The sequence below is a fragment of the Emydura macquarii genome, unplaced genomic scaffold, assembly GCF_026122565.2.
Source record: "Emydura macquarii macquarii isolate MOO-44397 ecotype Brisbane River unplaced genomic scaffold, CSIRO-AGI_Emac_v2 contig_2948, whole genome shotgun sequence".
Classification (NCBI taxonomy): Eukaryota; Metazoa; Chordata; order Testudines; family Chelidae; genus Emydura; species Emydura macquarii.
Window position 1 is genome coordinate 3,799,696 of NW_027133085.1, and position 22,347 is coordinate 3,822,042.

Sequence of the window (22,347 nt, forward strand, 5' to 3'; positions counted from 1 at the left end):
ATCAGGAATTTCGCCCCAAGAAATATCCAATGACTATTCGTTGTGAGCAAGAGCTGAATTTACTCAACTTCGACAGTTGCTCCTTGGTCCTGATTTGGAATCATACCAAGAGGTATATAATAATATAAAGATTCTGCATTTTCAGTACTTACAAATCAAATATTTTATAGTGGAATCTGGACATGAAATAGCTCTGTCTAGACCAATAGCTACACTGGAAAAGTTGACTCAAGAGCAACTTGGAATAAAAGGTTTAATTTCTAAGATACATAAAAATGAGACTGAAAAAGATGTTAGGAAAATAACGCAGACAAAAAAATGGCACAGGGATTTGGACAAAAAAATTGATCAGGATGAGTGTCTCCATATAGGAAAAGGGATATACATCTTTAGTTTGTGTGGCCTAAGGAAAATTTTTATAAACTCCCATATAGATGACAATTGACTCCACTTAAGAGCCATCATATTTTTTCTACAAGATAGATGCTCGGATTGAGGGGTTACAGAGAGAGGGGAAACATGCTTGCACATATTCTGATTGGACCCAGGAATTAGATGGTTTGGGGAAGAAATTATTTAAGAGATTCATTTTATGAATAGTTTCCTTGCTTAATACTCCAGTAAAGGATCTGCATTTTAAAGAGAACAACAAATTATTTTCTTTTTTATTGTTAGCAGCTAGACATGGTATAGGAAAAATGTGACTCTTCCTCCTATGGAATTGGAATATAGTAAAACATGGACCATCCTTGAGATGGAAAAGTTTTCATATCAAGTACTATCATCTACAAGACATTCATACCATCCACAAGAGATGCACCAAATATAGGATAGGTACTTTGAAATGGAGATGCACCAAATATAGGATAGGTACTTTGAAATGTGGTCACCCTTTTAAGCAAACTCAGAGGAGGAGGGCTACCCAGCCAACAAGCCAGAATCTTTAGTAAGGTTCTTTGAACATTAATCTGATCCTGAATAAGAAATACATGACATAGTATGTTAATGTTTTATTGTAACTTTGCCTTAATACAAGTTTCAAAAGGAGCCGTATGTTTAATCTTGAGAAAACTTATTTTTACCTAAATTTGTATTTTGAAATGTAACAAGTGGTGTTATCTTGAATTGTATTAGAATGTTTCTTATAACCTTGTTGGGGGGGGGGGGGAGAGGGGAGGAGAGAGATTGTCTATTTCCTAACCACCAGTAATTTGGATGGGTTGCCTTAATTGGCATCAGAGCTGTTTCAGAATTAGCTTCAGTCACCAACTGATTTTTCACCCCCTGCCCTGTATCGCATATTTTGCTGAAACATATACGCAGTAGAACCTCAGAGTTATGAACACCAAAGTTACGAACTGACCAGTCAACCACACACCTCATTTGGAACCAGAAGTACACAATCAGGGAGAGATCGGGAGGGGAGGAGGAGAAGCAAATATAGTACATTACTGTTACATGTAAACTATTTAAAGAGATAAAGGGAAAGAAGCAATTTTCTTCTGCATAGTAAAGTTTCAAAGTTGTATTAAGTTCTAAACTTTTGAAAGAACAACCATAAAGTTTTGTTATGAACAACCTCCATTCCCGAGGTGTTTGTAACTCAGTTCTACTGTATATCAAATGGCTCTGAGATTGACAATGTTCTCTACCTTTGGGGGCTGATAGCTAAACAAGACCACTATCTTCTCAAATTAAATAGAGCATAGAAGGAATTGTTGGTTAATTTGAGGTGGTTTAATCAATCTGATAATTTGATTATTCTATAATCCCATTTTATTCTAATTTGATTTGTTTATATGTATTTTATTTCATGCTTTTGTTTATTTAGGCAATAATATATATAAAGTTAGAAACCTGTGTGGTTTGGATGTTTCTTCCTGAGATACCAGGTTCAAAACCACTGGCCAAACTAGTGGTGGTTTGTAGAACTGCTCTAGTCTCCTCCCATAACTGGTGCCCAGGTAGGAACACTGTTGGTTTTTGAGGGGAAGTTGATTTATGTATATTGATCACTTCTTTCAGTGAGCCATTTGAGTTCCAGAATTGTTGAGAGTCTGGGATGGTGCACAGCCACCTGATAACCTAAAGTCAGAACATTTTCCCATAATGTCTATACTCCTTGCGCAGAACAGACAGATACAGACTTGAAGACTTTCAACAGCTTTTCTGCTTACTTTTTGATTTAAGTGTCACCCTTTATTGAATCCTAATGTAAAAATTGACCAAGGCAAACCCAAGAATATTATTTTTCTTTGAGGCAGCAATGCTCAATATTGCTTGGGCACAAACAGTCAGTGTTGTATATTGTATGTACTGTTAGAATTTTCTATTATAAAAATAAAATGGGATTTTGATATCATTTTATCCTGAGATTGGTTTTGTAGGAACCAAAAATTCTCCATTAGATGGTTGTTTACATTGTAGGAGTTCCTAAAGACTCCATCGGGGATTAACCCCCATTTTGCTAGGCACTGTACAAACATGTGATCTGTATCAATGTTCTTGTACTGCACCTAACACAGAGGTAGCCGAGACAGAATTCTTACAATACTTTTTTTTTTGCCCAACCCTGCAAAACACTTACCCACATAAGTGGTCTTATTGATATCACTGGGGCCGGATCAGAGACTATATTCTGTTCTACTTGCTTGGGGCTAGAGTGTAGCTGGCCCTTATATGGCTGCTGTGGGGTGGGAAAGAGTGAGGAGATTTCCCTCATTCAGGTTATGTAACCAGGAAGAACTGCAGCTTTCGCAGTGGAGAGACAACAGGAGCTACTCCTGAGATGCTTCCCCAAGGGGCAGCTTGTCTAAAAGGGGCAGGGAGCAGGCAGAGCCATGACACACTCTCTCTCTCTCTCTCCTGTGCCATGTTGAGGAAAAATGATGCATCCCTTAGAGAAGTGTAGTAGCTCATGCTCCTTCCACAATGAGTGATTTGGTAAATATTTGCCTCACTGAGGCAGGCTGCCTCCAGTGCTCCCCCTGAGGTGGCATTGCCTCATACCATCCCTTACTATGAGTGGTGATAAAATGCCACAACCTAGTCTTACAGTTATTTTGCACCTTAAAGCTGTAATGGATAAGGAGTCATAGCAACTGCTACTGCAGTCCGATGAAACTGAAGGTAAATAATATGACTGACTCATCATTGCATTCTGTTATTCATGATTCATAGATTCCAAGGCTGGAAGGGACCACTGTGATCCTCTAGTCTGACCTCTTGTGTAACACACAGGCCAGAGAACTTCTCTGGAAAAGTCCCTACAGAATATCTTTTAGAAAAACATGCAATCTCAATTTAAAAGCTGCCAGTGATGGAGACTCCACCATGTCCCTTGGTAAAATTATTCCAGTGGTTCCAGTCAGGAAAGTGGGGTTTAGGGATAAAGGAGGCAGAGAAGCTGAACAACACAAAAGAAAGAAGAGTAAAAGAAACTAGATTGAAAAAGAGTAATAGTAATACATGAAATAAAGGAGGTGACAGAGCTTCTCCACCTCCGTGGGTCCAGCTCTTCCTTCTAGCAGCAGGCCAGGGCTCTCCTTGGTCTCTCAGAATTTCCCTCTCTACTGGTGGGCAAGGGAAACTGTCTCCCAAAACTGTCATCCCTCTCTGACTTTCAGTCCTGTTTCTGGGCCTGCTAGGCCCTCACCTCTTCACTAGGGCGCTGGCCACAGAGGAGAAGGGTAGCCCAGTCCCACCCTCTACTCCAGGCCCCAACCCAAGGACTCTACAAATAGCAGCCTCATGCTGCTGGCTTCAAGAAAGCTATTAGCGCCTCTGGCTTACTTCCCTGTGCCCCTTTACTTACTGTCCACCCCCTGCTTGGGCAGCTCCTCCCAGCCTCCTTGCCTGGGGAGCCTCTTAGTTCCTGATAGCCCCTCCGAGCATGGCAGTGCCAAACCAAACATGCAGTTCAATCTTCCCCCTCTGGGTCTGGAAAGGTGCTCAGCCCTGTTTGGGGAGGGCTTCTCCCCAGTCTTTATACCTACAGGATTCTCTCCTGGTTCTTGTCAGCATCTGCACACCCAGTTCTCCAGCAGCACAACTCCTATTACCCACACCTATCTGGCTGGAGGGGAGGCCTTTAACAGGTTCTAGGCAAGTCCTTGACTGGCCCCAGGTGTCCTAATTAACCTGGAGTAACTCCTGTTCAGCTACCAAGGGAAGAGGGACCTGTTGATCCTGGGGCTGATAGACTTGCTTCCCCCACTCTCCTGTAATCTGGGCACTTTCTCTGGGCCGCGTCCACTGGCTCCTTAGACACCTTTCAAAAGCAGTGGGTGCTGTCCTGGGTTCTCTGCTCAGTGTCCCCTTCAGGTTCCCTCCTTTTAACCCTTTGACCTTCACACCTGTTCCTATTTTCTTCATTTGTTGTCCCCTGAATTATTTGAGTTCTGAACTCAGTACCTCTTCCCCTCAAACAGGGGGAGGGGCTTTTAGCCGTGGGTGGGCATAAGCCTGCCCACATCCCGGTGCCCAAATAGACCCACTCTCCTGAATCTGTCTGGCCTGACCCTGTCACAATGAATAATGAAGTGAAAATGGGACAGCTAGAAAGGAAAAAAAAATAAGAAAAGCAGGGGATGAAAACAATTTTGAGAGATGATCTGCAAAGTAGTATTTTTAAGAATGATAAAGCTGCAGAAACATTCTGAATACTTCTAGAGCAGTGATCCCTAAACTGGGAGACGCGCCCCTCCAAGGGGTACAGAGGAACATTCAAGGGGTGTGGCGGGGTCTGGACCAGCCCCCACAGTCCAGGGAATGCCACTCAGCCCCGGTCTGCCCTCAGCTTCTCTCCAGCCCTGCCCCCAGACGCAAACTCAGCCCCTCCCCCAGCCGCAGCTACTAGGGGGGCATGGCCTGGGTAAGGGGGGAACATGACCGAAAATGTTTGGGGACCACTCCTCTAGAGAGTATGGGGTCCGAGAGCCACCCAGCACATTATGCTATTGCTCTCCATAAATCTGCTTCCAAGGCCAGAAATCCTTATTCAAGACTTTCTCATATCCTGTATCATTTATTGCAATTACTGTTTCCATGGGCTTCACAAGCTGCAGCTCACCCTGCTCTCACAAGACAGAAGGCAGCAGCGGCTACCTCCACGACACTAACTCCAAACAACTCTAAGTTCAACTTGCCAGAGGAGAACTGTAACTTGCCTTAGCTCAGTTTCTGCCTGATAATTCAGAGCTCTTTTGGAAGGGCTTCTCAGTGCTGTGTTGTCTCTGACAGGGTGTTCAATGAAACCTTCCTACTGCTAGAGCTCTGCAGCTCCCTACAAGAATGTGCATCAGTTCATTTTGAAAGTGTGCCCCTCATTGCCCTGCTGTATTTGCTATTCAGCGAAGTCCTGTGACTGCTGCTACTGCTTTTGAGCACAGATCCACTGATAAAGCTGGAGCACTGGAGTAGTTGCCTCAGCTGGAAGAGTTGTTCCATTAATAGCCATGACTGATGCATACAGCACTGGAATGAAGGTACATTTATTTCCCTTTGTATTTTACTATGTTTCTGACTGGGACGGTGACCACATGATAGAGCCTCTCTTCTAAACCCATCAGGCCCCAAAGGCTTCCCTAGTTTCTGTACAAATGCTTCTCTGGAGTGAGTCGGGCTCTTGGCTCAATCCTGCAGCAATGGGAACACTATCCTGTGCTACTGCCATTCAGCAGGGGAATGGGTAGGCATCCCTTTCCCCTGAATAGCTTTCTATGGGCTGAGGATGCAGAGGGCCTTCGCAGAGTCCCAGAAAACTGAAGGTGAGGCTAAGGTGCAGGGTCAGCTGGCTACCCTCAAAGATGCTGGAGGTGATCAGGGTGTAAGATCAACACACTGTCCTCAGTCCCACTCACCCCAGAAGGCTGTACTAAGACTTGGCATTTATATAGTGATGGTTTTTTTTAAATCCACAAACACCAATGCACTTTACAAAGATAGCTATCGTGATCCTCATTGTAGAAATGGAAAAAGCAAGGCACAAAGATGTGAAGTGATGGCCCATGGTCACGCAGTGAGTCTGCAGCAGAGCTGGGAATGGAACCCGAGTCTTGTCATTCCTAGTCTGGTACTCTATCTGTGCTGCCTCTCGATATCAGGAGCTTTTGATACGGTCTTTCACAGTATTCTTATCAGCAAGTTAAGGAAGTATGGGCTGGATGAATGGACTATAAAATGGATAGAGAACTGGCTAGAGCATAGGGCTCAAAGAGTAGTGATCAATGGCTCCATGTCTAGCTGGCAGCTGGTCACAAGCAGAGTGCCCCAGGGGTCGGTCCTGGAGCCGGTTTTGTTCAACATCTTCATCAATGATCTGGAGGATGGGGTAGACTGCACCCTCAGCAAGTTTGCAGATGACACTAAGCTGGGGGGAGTGGTAGATACCCTGGAAGGTAGGGATAGGATACAGAAGGACCTAAACAAACTGGAGGATTGGGCCAAAAGAAATCTAATGAGGTTCAACAAAGAAAAGTGCAGAGTCCTCCACTTAGGAAGGAAGAATCCCATGCACAGCTACAGACTGGGGACCAACGAGCTAGGCAGCAGTTCTACAGAAAAGGACCTGGGGGTAACAGTGGATAAAAAGCTGGATATGAGTCAGCAGTGTGCTCTGGATGCCAAGAAGGGTAATAGCATATTGGGCTGCATTAGTAGGAGCATTGCCAGCAGATCATGGGAAGTGATCATTCCCCTCTATTTGGCATTAGTGAGGCTGCATTTGGAATATTGTGTCCAGTTTTGGGCCCCCCACTACAACAAGGATGTGGAGAAGTTAGAGAGAGTCCAGTGGAGGGCAACAAAATAATTAGGGGGCTGGAGCATATGACTTATGAGGAGAGGCTGAAGGAACTAGGCTTGTTCAGTCTGCAGAAGAGAAGAATGAGGGGGGATTTGATAGCAGGCTTTAACTACCTGAAAGGGGGTTCCAGGAGGATGGAGCTAGGCTGTTCTCAGTGGTGGCAGATGACAGAACAAGGAGCAACGGTCTCAAGTTGCAGGGGGGAGGTCTAGGTTGGACATTAGGAAAAAGCTTTTCACTAGGAGGGTGGTGAAGCACTGGAATGGGTTACCTAGGGAGGTGGTGGAATCTCCATCTTTAGAGGTTTTTAAGCTGTGGCTTGACAAAGCCCTGGCTGAGATGATTTAGCTGAAGTTAGTCCTGCTTTGAGCAGGGGGTTGGACTAGATGATCTCCTGAGGGTCCCTTCCAACTCTATGATTCTATGAGTCTGAGTTCTACTCGGGAGCTAGCAGGGTCCCAGGAAAGCTTCACCTTTTATTTGTATTTCGGTGACATTCACACTCAGGGGTCCGCACATCATCTAATTAATAAAATCTTGAAATACTGATATTGTCTGAATATCCGTCTGTTCACTGATCCCTACTCCAAACTAAGAGATCGATCTCCAGATTGATGGACTGTCAGCTATCTTTTCCTGTTATCCCAAATTGGCAACCATTTGTCCTTTGCTGTTTTACAGCATTGTTGTTTTGAAAAATAATGCATATTCATGGAGAGGCTAACCCAGCTATCAAATGATTAATACATCAAACTATCGTTTGTGGATTACATATAGTAATTCATTGTGTAAGCAGCCAACTAAAAAAGAATTCACTGCAGAATGACTTCCTATGCAAAAACATGACTAATGTTTGAATGTTTTCAAGTTGAGTCATACATTTAGTACCATCACATATATTTCAGTCCTGCCCAAACTTATAATTACAAGACAGCTTCACAATTAGTAATGTATCAGTGTTGCTGAACAACAGCAGCATCTTCAAGAATTGGAAAAGCCCATCAATAAGGGCATCCAAATCTACTATTTAATAATAAAATTGCAACATGTTACAGGGGATTTCGGAGTCTTCTTTCATTTCCTGTTTGTGGTCAGGTTGCGTCTGGGTGATTAGAGCTGACGTCTAGGGTAGGAACAAACAACAGCTGACAAGCAGACATGTAGGATTGTGAAAGAGCCACAGCATTGCCAACTGAAATGTTAAAAAACATGGCTCAGACCCCAAAAAATCATGAGATAAAAAAAAAAAAAGTTATGGACTCCTTTTCCTTCAACTTCTTGTTTTGGAGCCTTTAGAGAACACTTAGATCATGCTTTCAAGCTTTTCTCTGCATCCATCAGGACTAGAGACATAAACCAACAAAAAATCTCTTGTCTCCAGGTGCTAGGGTTTTAAGTAAAACATCAAATATGGTGAGACTCTCAATAAAATCATGGCAGTTGGCAACACAAACTCCCTCATCATTTCCTGCTTCATGATTCCAGCTCTGGCCCCTGATACTCATGAGGATCATCAGTAACTTGGGGAGGAAGGGGGAGTCAGGAAGGAAAGGCATTCCTCTCTGCCACTTTCGCAGATGCATCCAATATCTCATTAATGTCATTACTGCTGTAGATCCTGTAGCCTTTGTCAATCTGCTAAGAGCAAACTGCCTCCTCTGTCCATTTTCCTAGCCAGCCCGAGTTAAGCCACAAATACACCTGGTGCAATCTACCTTTGAATCACAGCAGGATCTCAGTTTGACACTCCAGGACACTTGCTTTAAATGCTGAAACAAATTTTCAAATGGAGGTGCCTGCAGTTGTTCACTTAGAATTGTATACATGTAATTCATGCTCACAAATGTGATGGACATGTGCAGAGTGGGTATTTCTGCATGAACATGGTCAGCTGGGCACCCAATGAACAGGTAAACATGCAAATACCTGATGTAGATACACACATTCGACATTCACATTCATAGTTTAGGAATGTGCCGTTTTATGTGTGCAAATGTGTGCCTAAATTTGAAAATCGGGCCTGCTGTATTTTAACTTAGTGTACACCACTTTCACACACAATTTTCAGTACTGCACTTTCCCCACTGAGGTGTAAATGGAACTGAGAAAATGCTTATTAAAACTGTGGGAATTGATAAACGGGTCATGTTGTATTGTAATTTGGGGTCAAGAATTTAAGGGGTGATGTCTTCCAGAGGTGCCAAATTCATACATGAGATAAACCCACTGAAATCAGTGGCATTACACCAAGGGTAAATTTAATCCCAAAATGCATGTGGTCAGGAAGACCATTAACCTCTTCTAAAAAAGAAAGATGTTGTGTATTTTGTGTCTTGCCTAATTGCCTGGGTTGAGGAATTAATATATTAAATTAAATTAATATATTAAACCTGGAACTCACTGCAACTGATTGTACCAAATTCATCCCTGCTGTAACTTCATTGAATTTGGCCAACTATTCTTTATTGTTCAACTATTTTCCAGTTAAGTTTCAAGCTTTGGAAGCACCATCCTTGCAGAGTCAAAAATTTCAAACGTAGGGAGCCTAAAGCTAAGCCTCTCTAAAGCTATATTTAGGTACATTAATAAAGGCCTCATTTTCATGTCCAGTCTGTAGCTTCCACTGAAGGCAAGGGAGCAAAACATGATTGTGAAAATGAGGTTAGACTTATTTAGATGCCTAAATATAGATTTAGGTTTCTAGCTTTCAGAACAATTTTTGAAAATTTTGGTCTCTCTTTTTTAATTATCAGATGATGCTTGCTACCACAAGTTAAGTTCTAAATCAAAACAGGAACAATTTACAATACTATATGTCAGAGACAAATACTTCAAAGACATTGCTGTCTGTGGGTATGGAAATTATTCATCTTCACTTAATGGTACTGAAAAACTAAAGCTAATTGACTAAGTTTAGGTAATCTGTGTAAAATCAAAAAGTATGAATACATTAAAAATAGTAAGCATCTTACCATATGCCCTTGTGGTCCCATTACCCCACGTTCACCCTGTGAGAGAGACATTTATATTAGTGATGAAGAGAATATCTAATGTCTTAATGGCCTAGCTAGTAATGGAATGCAAGTCCACCAAATGTTCCAAAAGAACTTGATACAGTGTTAGACTACCTTCTGTCCTTGTCTTCCTGTAAGTTCTCTTAGAGATCCATCAGCAGATATGATAGCTCCTGGTTCTCCTTTTTCACCCTACAATTCACAGAATCATTTGTGATGTTTATAAAACAAAGCTTTACTTGCACAGACCAGTCAGCTGCAAAGGTCAATGCAGCAACATTTTTATTAGTTCAAAGTGTGACAGGCTGGCTGAAGGGGTGGCAACTACAAACACATGATTAGGGTGGAATTCAGTTATGGGAGTAGGTGTGGGTTGTTTCTTTTTTAGCCTGGTATGAGAATACAAAAATATCCGGCTCCTGTAAAATCCCTGAAAGAGAACCGCAATACTACAACAAGCCTTTCCTTGTCTAGTGCTCCTATGTAAAAGTGTAACTGCATGAAAGACTACTATAGTACTGGCATCCTATCCCAGTTTGCTCTCCATCAGCAGTAGAGATTGTAGCCCATAGATCTAGTTTGCCTTTATTATATTCACTGCATTCCATTAGATTCAGCAGTAACGCAAAGAATCTACAGGCCTGTTTACTGTAAGACATTAGCTTCAACAAATTAGCATAAGGCTTGAGGCCTATGAACTTTGAACAGATAAATGGCCCAGCAGAAAGGCCCAAGTATAGGGGAGCTAAAATAGAGTGTTTAAGGGGAATTTCTGACCATTGGTACATGATCCAGCCACAAGAGGGCCATGGTAACAAATTGATGTATGTGATGTAAATTGAGATCATTGATATACTAACCTATAGGAGGAGGACACTCCAACATTTGTAAGGTGAGGAAATAAAAATAAGGAAAAGGGGAAAATCCCCTTCTGAATATGCATCAAATATAGTGGCATCAGCATATTATATTATAAAAGTTGCATCCCAGCCTTGGGGCAGTAAGAGAAGGAGATGTAGTCCTTGGGAGAGGCCAGAATGACAGCCATTTAGTGATGAGGGGGAAGGTGATGAAGAAGATGATGGCTAACATTTCAAAGTTGTTCTACAAGGGACGATGCGAGTATATGGATGTGAATTCTGTGGTCTACCTACCTTACTGAGTTGGAGATGTTTGTGACTGTGCTGAATGTATTAATAAACTATTGGCATATATAGGAGAGTTCCTATAGTGTGAGTATTGCAACCATGCACATCGGGGTTCCCAACTATATAATAATTTGAATAATACTGGGCCTGATATTGGGACAAGAACCTGTCAACCCTCAAAGTGGTAACTGGGGATTATTAAGTAATCAATATGATCTATATCTATCGATATATAAAAATCAATCTATAAATCAGGCTACAGGATACTCCATGCTCCCTATGGATTATGAGCTTGGAATATGGGCAGGAAGCTTGTAAATGGGAAACCTCAATAGCTCCCTGGCTCATCAAAGCAGAGGTCTTTTCTTCTAAATGTTTGGAGGATGATGCCGGCCTATTACCTCTACCCAATAAACTTTAGTCATTGAGAGCCAGGCTGTGAATCCCTACTTCAAGGCATGCTCCCATTGAATTCAATGCGACTACTCGCATGAATAAGTGCTCCCCAGTGTGGCCCTAGCAACTGTCATCACCCACCCAACCCCAGCCCAAGCAGCCTGAACAAACTGGTCCCAAAACCTCAAAGTGAAGAAATTTGGCCACTGGCTTGACACCAACAACTGTCCTGCTCACTACAGTGACTATGCTGAATAGTCAGCTCATTACATTGTCCTTCTACTACATCTACCCCAACGCTTTAAAAATGTTTGAGTCATTCATACGTAGGCTTTCAAGAAGGCTGGCTTTGATGCTTCACTACCCTCCTCTCCTGTTTAGTACTATGCACTCAGTGCCACGAGGAAAGTACCCCATGGCCCTTTAAGGGCAATATTTCTCCAGATAGGTCTTCAATGACCCATGCTCCCAAGGGTCCTTCAGTGGTGCACCCTAAGGTCATCAGCCTTAGAAACAGCTGCCATTCTTGGCTCAGGATCACTGGAAGATGGAGGGTGAAAAACCCTGTGGTCAAACATGTCAAAAGATCAGCATGCCATCCTTCATTCACTGGCAAGTAATTTAACCATTAGGGAGCACTAGATTTGCTCTTGCTTTGGGAAATTTCAGGCTTCAATTAAACAATAGCTACATGGTCACATTAACTGACTAGAGACCAATGAAATAATTATATGAGCTACTTAAGAATGTAAAGGATAGGAAGAGTAGTCTTTTGCTTTCATTTTTCTCTTCTCATCCCCAAGGCTGCAGTAGCCCAGTTGTTCCTGACCCCAGTTTCCTGAGTAGAGTGGAAAAAGTGAACCCTACCCCCATTCCTCTCCCAGCAATGCCACAACCCCAACCCCTGCAAAGCTGGGGTCCCCAAGTCCTGCCTGGAACAGTTTGTTTAGTGGGGGGAAGAACGGGGAAGGTGCGGGATGGGGGGGACGGGACTGACAGTCATTCAACCACACTGTAAACTCTCTATATGACAGAAACCCCTTCAAGTCAGGGGGTGCAGCAGCACCCTCAGCGCTCCTGGTTCCAGCACCGATGTGCACAGTGGGGTTCTGCTATAGGCAGGGTTCTCTGTGCCTATGGAGGAGGGAGCAAAATTTGTCCTTCTATAATGTACTTGGCCTTTATGGGGTGATTTCTTTTTCCTTCCTACTTCCCAGTCGATTGGCATGGATGATCAATTTACAGAAAAAGGTAACCTCACAGCCCACATGTTTAATGTTTATGCAGAGTCATTCTGACAACTGTGCAAAAAGGAAATGTAGAGTTTCAGCAGCAGAGTCGGTATATTAGTCTGCAAGAGAATTTCAAGGTATTTTGTTTAGTGTTGCTAATTTCCAACGAAATCACTTTTGCAACTCTAGTAGCAACTCATTAATATCCCTGTGGAGAGCAAAATGAAAACCATAAAAGCAACAGAGTAATGTCACCAGACATAAATTGTCTAACTTTTCTGAGCAGATTTATCTCTCTAGTGCACATCAGTTGCTATTCATTCCTTCTTACCTGTTGTCCTTTTGGTCCTTGTAATCCAGTCAGTCCAATGTCACCTTTTGGTCCCCTTGGGCCCTAAAAGAGAAACACAAAAGTCTGCCTGTCTCTTTTATAAGTGGTATGGATAAGAGCTTTTCAGATATCAGTTGAGAATAAGGAAATACATTTTGCTCAATTTAATTTCAGATCATTAGCAATCTGGAACTCTGAATCACTCCAGCTTTAATCCTCCCAGGAATCTCCTCTCCCTAGTCTAGGGCTATTGCTGCCTGCATCACATAATTATAGTAACTATTCCCTATAGTTGTTCTGGGGAGAAAGTGTCCAGGTTGCCTTGTATTTTGTGTTGAAGATTTCCCTTAAAAGTGCACTGAAAGCATTTTTTCCCCCTGCAAAGCTGAATTCAAGTTTTTGTGTTTCTCCTGCATCAGTAAAGATTAAAACTAATAGCTAAAGCAGGACGAGAGTGACATTTAAGTCTTCACAATTATTTTAGTAACAATTAGGGATCTTATACAACTTGTTACATTCATTTTTAAAAGCTTGCCAATTTTAACAAAAAGCTATTCCTTTCTATGCAGCCCACAAAACCCTGAACTACCTTTTCTCTCTATGGACTAAAGGGCCTGGATCCTGTACCCAAACCTACATTCTGAAAATCAATGATTTTTGAAACTTTCAGAAAATTCTTATATCTGAATCCATAAACCAAATGAAATTTGTAGGGAGATACAATTTGATCACAGTTGACAGATAGCATGGCACTAAGGTGCTTGCACTGTGGTATTATATCATTATGGAAAAGTCCTATAGAATTTAATATAAAATTCTGCAGAGTTCTTTGTAGCATCCTATAGAATTTAACAGGGCATTGTGTCCCTGCTATAGAATTTTATAGGATGGGCCAAAAAAAAAAAAACGACACACACACACACACAAAAAAACCCTATAAAAAGGATATAATTCTCTATTAAATGCTATAGTTTTAAAAGTAATTTCTTTAATATTTTATTGGTTTCATCTGTATTAAATTCTGTGGAGCTTTTCCATATGAAGTAAACACTTATTAGACCTGGTTACAGATTTAAAATTTAGCACTAATTGAAGTCAGTCAAATGTTAGGTACAACTATGATACAATTTCTGTACCGAAATAGATGATGCTTCTTTTAACTTCCATTGAACAAGTGTTTATTTCTACAGCCATTGTAACATTCAGTCTAGTTTTCCTAAGACTTACATTCTCCTATTTGACATTTATGAGCTTTGAGAATGTGTCAGATTTTGTATCAATTTTGTACGATTCCAAATGCTGAAACATTAATGAGGTCCTTTCCATATTTAAAAACTGACTTAAAACCTTAGAACATAATGCTTACAGGAAATCCTGGTAGACCGGGCCTGCCATCTGGCCCCTGTAAAATGCAAAAACCACACAAGTATATATTATAGAATTGTAAAATGGATTGTGCAATTTCCATGTATCTACTAATTTGTGAACATTAACTATTTTAAACTGTATCTACGTGCAATATACTTCATTAAGATGGTGTTAAGGTTGCAGACACTCAGCACTACACTGTGCTCTCTCCAGAACATTAGTGTTTAATTCTCAAATGTTGGAAAACCAAGAAATGCAGAGTTTAGGTGACATTTCCCTTACAGCACAGCCACATAATCTTAAAACTCTGCCCCCTTTGATCACTGTCCTAAGAGTATCATGGTATGTTATTTCTTCTTCAGCCTCTACCAGCTGGCAGCAAATAGTCCATGGATCAGGGGTGCTGCACAGACCATAATGACGGTCCATTGGCCTGTGAATAGGAGAGTTGATTTGGATTTGTGCTGGGCATACAGGAAACGGCAGATTTATTGAGGGAAGTAAGGTACTCTTATCATCCCAGTTTCTCTTGCCAGCCCCATGGGGTCAAATTTAAGGCTGGATGGCTGTGCTGTGTGTGAAGAGTCATCTTAATTTTGAGCTTACTGTATCTATATTGTCTTCTTAGTCATGGTGAGCTTGGCAGTCTACTACTCCCCTGGTTGGCTTTCCTTCCTTTTTAGGGAAAGGCCTAAGGCCTGGCTCTCCACTACAGGTAGCAATGGAGATTCTTGGGTGGGAAGCCCAAGGTTCTCCTTCCCTCTGCAACCCAGGCAGTGATGCAGTAGAGCCCACCATGTTCCCAGCACCCCAGTTCCAGACCTGTAATTGAAATATATCATGATACGGATTAGAATGAGATATGACACATAGATTCTAAGGCCAGAAGGGTCCACTGTTATCATCTAGTCTGACCTCCTGTGTAGCACAGGCCATAGAACTTCCCTTAAATAATTCCTAGAGCAGTGGTTTGTAACCACGAATCCCGGGGGGGGGGGTCCACAGATTATGTCTAAGATTTTCAAACAGGTCCACACCTCCATTCAAAAACTTTTTAGGGGTCCACAAATTAAAAAAAGGTTGAAAGCCACTGTCCTAGAGCATATCTTTTAGAAAAATGTCCAATCTTGATTTTAAAATCGTCAGTGATGGAGAATTCACACACAGTGATGGAGAAACCTTGGTAAGTACTTCTTACTGTTAAAAATGTACACCTTATTTCCAGTCTGAATTCAACTTCTAGCTATTGGATCATGCTATACCTTCCTCTGCTAGATCAAGGAGCCCATTTTAGGATTCTTAGAATGTAATCAAAATCACCTTTCAATCTTCTCTTTTTTAAGCTAAATAGATTGAGCTCCTTGAGTCCTTTAATCATTCTCCTTGCTCTTCTCTGAACCCTCTCCAATTTATCAACACCCTTCTTGAACTGTGGGCACCAGAAATGGACACAGTATTCCAACAGCACCAGTGACAAATACAAAGATAAAATAACCTTTCTGCTCTTACTTGTAATTTCCCTTTTTATGCATCCCAGGACCACATTCGCTCTTTTGGCCACAGAGTCATACTAGCAGCTCATGTTCAGCTGATTAGTCTTCACAATCCCAAATCTTTTTCAGAGTCACTGCTTCCCAGGACAGAGTCCCCTATTCTGTAAATATGGCCTACATTCTTTGTTCCCAAATGTACAGATTTACATTTAGCTGTATTAAAATGCATACTGTTATTGCTTGTACCCAGTTTACCCAGGGATCTAGATCATGCTGAATCAGTAAACTGTCCTCTTCATTATTTACTATTCTCCCAATTTTTGGGGCATCTGCAAACTTTTCAGTGATGATTTTATGTTTTATTCCAGGTCATTGATAAAGCTGTTAAAAAGCATAGAGCCAAGAACTGATCCCTGTGGGACCCCATTGGAAACAGACTTGCTCAGTGATGATTGCCTATTTAATTACATTTTGAAACGTATCATTTAGCCACAGTTTTTAGTCCATTTAGTGTGTGCCATGTTATTATATCATTCTAGCTTTTAATTAAAATATCTTGTGGTACCAAGTCAAATGCCTCAGAGAAATCTAAGTATATTACATCAACATTATGATTTTTATCAACCAAAGTTGTAATATCATTAAAAAAAATCAGTTTGACAGGATCTGTTTTTCAGAAACCCACGTTAATTTGCATTAATTACATTAACCTCCTTTAATTCTTTATTAATAGAGAGTCCCATACCAGCCGCTCTATTATCTTCCCCAAGGCAATCTCAGGCTGACAGGCCTAGGATTCGGGTGAGACTTCAGAGGACTGGAAAAGGGCAAATATAGTGCCAATCTATAAAAAGCGAAATAAGGACAACCCAGGGAATTACAAACCAGTCAGCTTGACTACACTATCTGGAAAGATTACACAGCAAATAATTAAGCAATAATTTTGTAATCATCCTAGAAGATAATACGGTGATAAACAATAGTCAGCATGGATTTGTCAAGAACAAATTTTGTCAAACCATCCCAATAGCTTTCTTTGATAGGGTAATGAACCTTGTGGATAGGGGAGGAAGTGGTAGATCTTGACTTTAGTAAGGCTTTTGATACTGTCTCGCATGACTTCATAAACAAATTAGGGAAATACAACCTAGATGGAGCTACTGTAAGGTGGGTGCATAACTGGTTGAAAAACCATTCCCAGAGAGTAATCATCAGTGGTTCACAGTCAAGCTGGAAAGCATATTGAGGGGGTCTAGCAGGAATCAATTCTGGGTCCGGTTCTGTTCAATATCTTCATCAATGATTTATATAATGGCAGAGAGAGTACACTTATAAAAAGTTTGCATATGATACTAAGCTGGGATGGACTGCAAGTGCTTTGAAGGATAGGATTAAAATTTAAAATTATCTGGACAAACTGGAGAAATGGCCTGAAGTAAATTGGATGAAATTCAGTAAGTACAAATGCAAAGTACTCCATTTAGGAAGGAACAGTCAGTTGCACTCATACAAAATGGGAAATGACTGTTTAAGAAGGAGTACTGCAGAAAGAAATCTAGGGATCATAGCAGATCACAGGCTAAATATGAGTGAACAGTAACACTGTTGCAAAAAAAAAAAAAAAGCAAACATCATTCTGGGTTGTATTAGCAGGAATGTTGTAAGCAAGACCTGAGAAGTATTTCCTCCACTCTACTCTGAGCTGATTAGGCTTCAACTGGAGTACCGTCTCCAGTTCTGGATGCCACAATTCAGGAAAGATGTGGCCAAATTAGAGAAAGTCCAGAGAAGAGCAATAAAAATGATTAAAGGTCTAGAAAACATTACCAATGAGAGAAGATTGAAAGAACTGGATTTGTTTAGTCTGGAGAAGAGGAGAAGATTGAGAGGGGACATGATAACAGTTTTCAAGTACATAAAAGATTGTTACAAGGAGGAGGGAGAAAAATGGTTCTCCTTAACCTCTGAGGATAGGACAGGACACTAAGCAAGGGCTCAACTTGCATCAAGGATGGTTTAGGTTGGACATTAGGAAAAACTTCCTTACTGTCAGGGTAATTAAGCACTGGAATAAATTGCCTTGGGAGGTTGTGGAATCTCCATCATTCAAGATTTTTAAAAGCAGGTTAGACAAACACCTGTCAGGGATGGTCTAGATAATGCTTAGTCCTGCTCTCAGTGCAGGGGAATGGACTAGAGGGCCTCACAAGATCCCTTCCAGTCCTACAATTCTATGATTAACTACCCAGCTCATCCTGCCTATCCTTTTTAAAAATTGGCACGACATTAGCTTTCTTCCAATCTTTTGGAACTTCCCCAGTGTTCCAAGATTTATTTAAAATCAACATTAACAGTCCAGCCAGCTCCTCAGCCAGCTTTTTTAATACTCTTGGATCTAAATTACTTGACTTGCTGATTTCAAAAAGTCTAATTTTAGTAGCTTCTATTTAACATTATCTACAGATACTAGTGGAATAGAAATAGTCTCATCAGATGGTGAGGATGATGCTCTAGGATTTGTTTTTTCTCCAAATATAGAACAGAAATATTTATTGAACAATTCTGCCTTTTCTTCATTTTTATTGATAATTTTACCATTTCCATCAAGTAATGGACCAATACCATTGTAAGGATTCTTTTCGTTTCTAATATACTTCAAAAACTCCTCCTTATTGTCCTTAACTCTGCTGGCCAGTGATTTCAGCTTGTGTCCTTTGACTTCCCTTATCAATTTTGAATAATTCCTAACTTCTGATTTATATTCATTCTTTCAATTTCCCCTTTCTTCCATTTGTTTATATATATATATATATATATATATATATATATATATATATATATATATGCATACATACATACATATACAGCTGCCTTGACTTCTCTAAACAAGATTTTTAAAAACCAGCATAGCCTTCTTCTTTGATTGTGGATTTTGGGGTAACTAGTAAGGGGTTCTTAAATGATTCCCAATCATCATTCACATGATGCTCCGTTATTGGGTGGGTTGGGGGAGTGGGGGTGGGGAAAGGGAGAACATGCAGGGAATAGCAATGGGCAAACCCCAGAAATGGAGCCTTAACCAGGTTTGCCTTGCGTTGTATAACAGCAGTGGTGCAAAGCAGCCTGTGTACATGGGTGAATCTAGCTGTTGGAGTTTGGAATCAGTACAGAGAAGTATCCATAATTTCTAATGTTTAACTGAACTATCTTAAACGCCTGGCTGAAAAAAACCAAGTCCAACAGCTCATATCAATAAATAGTTGTCTCATGAAATTTCCATCTATTTCAGCCACAGCTAGAAATGCCAGGACAACAGCCTCATTGGCAGTAGTTCAGGATTTCTGGTCCCAGTCTCAGGCAGAAATGAACAAAATCTTATAACATTTCAGGATCCTAAAAACAAACTAACAAACAAAATATTTTGGTTCTAGAAACAGATGCAAGTTTAGGAGACTCTGGGCTTTTATTTTTTTCTGCGCCAGTTCTCCCCTTCTAATTAGGCAGGCATCTGTAGTTCAGGGCAAAACTGTGACCCATCTGTAATTCCCTTCTTTAGAATACATTTGTAGGGAAGTTAATTTACCCACACAGGATCCAATTCTGTCCTCAGGTAGCCCTCTATATGTCCCACTGAAGTCAGTAAGATTTGCATGTGTGTGTCTGAAGAACAGGGAGAGAGGCACTGAAGTATGAAACAATTCTTTGCATTTACTAAAGCACAATATACTCACTGGAGGTCCAAGCAGTCCTTTAATGACAGTGAAATTAAAAATTCCATCTGTATCATTGAGTGATAGCTAAAAAATAAAGATAAAGAATAGGTTATGTTAAATATTAAATTGGTTCTCTGGGACACACAGTTCAAGAAATGCACAGGCAGCTAACTATTATAACTGTGGAGATGGAGAATGTAGAGCAGGCTCTTGGGAATAGTATTTGCTTTTTCCTTTTGTGTCCTGCATCTGGAATGCTATTACTTTGCATTTCTATTACATCTTATGTGTATGGATCTCAGAGTGCTTTACAAAATTAAAGAATTGAGCCTCTCTATGTACTTGTGAGGTAGGAATTCCCACTTTAAAGATGAGGAAACAGAGAGATTGTGACTTGAGACCATTTTTTCTCTATCGGATGAGGATCAAAATAAGTTTTTTAGACCCCAGGCTTCAATGCTGAGTGGGTGCTGGAGTCAGTGCACATCTGTGCTGTGCACATCTCATTGCAGGATTGAGGCCCTAATGATCTGTTATTCATATTCACATTTCATTTTTGTTTTGGACAGCTTCTTTTCAGATTTAAATTATTTCCATCCATATTGAATAATGCAGCATACATTACAGTACAGCATCATGGTGTAAGCTATCCACCTATTTTTTTTGTAAGTTATCCACATATGCCTTTTATGTAGAAGAAACCCTGTTACTCATCCTTAGTCAGTTTTCCCCAGTTGCTTCAATTCCTGATTGTCCCACTTGCTTTAAAATAACATATCCTCCCTTTGATCTCAGATATGCCTGCACACAGGCTTTAACTTGTCCATTTTGTCTTCAGATTTGTACATCATTCATTCATCTAGTCAGGCAATTCTATCCACTCCAGTCTCAGATTGCGTACATTGTGGCTCCCACAATTTTAGGGTCTGCTCCCACTCAAGACACTAAAGTTACACTATTCTTTGGTTATGGAATTACTCAATAGTTAACCATTCACTTTGGGTCTGACTATTGAAGTCAATGGAAAAATCCCCCATTGATTTCAACTTGCTTTGTCCAGGCACTTTGTATATTGTGTAAGTGACCTGTAGCCTCAAAAAGACACCGTGTGTGTCATGCAAGCATATGCATTTTAAGCAATACTATAGCTATATGAAATACAGAGTGCAAACATGCCTATCACACAGTAGGCTCCTGGTCTCTCCATCCCCCTCCAAGTGTAATCATTGGCCTTTTTGTTTTGTTTCACAAGCAACTTCCACAGTGACAATGCAGCAGTGAGCCCACTTGACATGTCACGAAAGCCTTGCAAGACCACAGCCCGGGCCGAGAATGGTACCTAAAACGGGGGGGCTTTCTTTTTACTAATATCTTGAAGAAACAACAATATTTGTTAGCTTTACTGGTTAATGGATTCTTGGATTTTAAGAACATTATGAGTGGAGCTTTCAGCTTCTCATCCCACGGGAGATTAAAATGCTAGACGCCGAATAACTAAAAGAACATAATGCAAAATTCACTTAAATTTGCTTTATATTTTCTGGATCAGGCATTCTCCATTCCTTCCTCTCATTAATTATTTGGACATTAAATATGATGGATCAATGACATAAAAAGAAAGTTTGCTGCTCACTTTCCCCCCCTATTGGTTTCTATTGAACTTTCTCTGTGGGAGGGGAAGATTTATGTAGAGTACCAATTATTGTTTTACACTGAAAAGACAAATGGTGTAAATGTCCTACCAAAGGGCACTGTGATTTATTGGCCCTTCAAAAAAAAAAAAATCACCAAAATATAAAAATTCATAGAGCAGTATAGCCTAAATGATTTCTTTTATCGAATTTTAGCATTTTAGATCAGCAAATTAGCACAAACTGGGAGAAACCCTTTTTGTAGGGGCCAGTTTAATCAGACTTGGGATTGACAATGTGTGAATGTCAGTAGGAATTCAGAAGAAAGGAATGTCTGAACAACTGACACTCCCTTTAGGAGATTATTATTAATTTCTATTGCAGTAGCTCACCTGGGCTCCAGTCACGATAATATGAGGCCCCATTGGGCTGGGCACTACAAAAACACACACAGGCTCTTCCCTGAACTGATTACAATCTAAGGTCCCAGTTGTGCAACTGATAGACTGCAGTGACTGAGCTGAATGGAGCTCATGTATTGTCACTTGCAAGACCAGGTCCCAGTTTCCTTCGTCTATTGTCTATCCAGTGAAATCTATCAACTACACAAATAATTAAGTTTAAAATGTAGAAAAAACACTATTGTGATGTTTCACCTTTATCTTTGCTCTAGCTCTATGTTTTAAATTGTCAAGCTGACTGACAGAAAGTGGCATAATGCTGGCATGTCTGCTTATGTTACTTCTGCTGTGTGTCCGGGGCCTACTGATGCTTCAAGTTGTTTTCCTGTGTGGCTGAAATAACCAAGTGGACATGCTATATGGGATGCTATACCCATCTAGCTAAGAAAATATCTACAGAGCAAATAGAATACATCTTATGTAAATACATCTGCTATAATCAGATCAAGTCCACCTTGGTCCCTCTTTTATAACTCAAACTCCTCCAAACTCTCTGTGCCTGCAATGCCTCAAAAAATCATCCAACTAATAGTGGCTAGGTTGAGAAGTAGATTGGGGTAGTCAGCACTTGCTTTATTTACTTATAGTAGTTGTGTTTGCAAATGTAAATACAATTGAATGTACTTATTTGTAATCCCCTCGCTCACTTCAGGTGTCGCTTGTCTTCCTACACTACAAGCTCTTTGGGGCAGAAGCTGGGTTTTTGTAGTATGTATCCAAACGGCACTTCACATAAGGCAGTCCCAACAGAGAGT

The 22,347-nt window shown here is 40.8% G+C and overlaps 1 protein-coding gene across 4 annotated transcripts in view; it reads right to left on the reverse strand.

The window, feature by feature from the left end:
• Nucleotides 1–22,347, reverse strand: part of COL15A1 (collagen type XV alpha 1 chain) — a 247,966-nt gene that overhangs the window by 47,788 nt on the left and 177,831 nt on the right. For all 4 annotated transcript variants that reach the window (XM_067569856.1, XM_067569855.1, XM_067569854.1 and 1 more), the window contains 5 exons: nt 19,519–19,584; nt 14,293–14,328; nt 12,927–12,989; nt 9,934–10,011; nt 9,778–9,813 (listed from right to left, as the gene is read on the reverse strand). In XM_067569856.1, the coding sequence (XP_067425957.1) occupies nt 9,778–9,813; nt 9,934–10,011; nt 12,927–12,989; nt 14,293–14,328; nt 19,519–19,584 (279 nt within the window). The remainder of the gene's footprint in view (nt 1–9,777; nt 9,814–9,933; nt 10,012–12,926; nt 12,990–14,292; nt 14,329–19,518; nt 19,585–22,347) is intronic.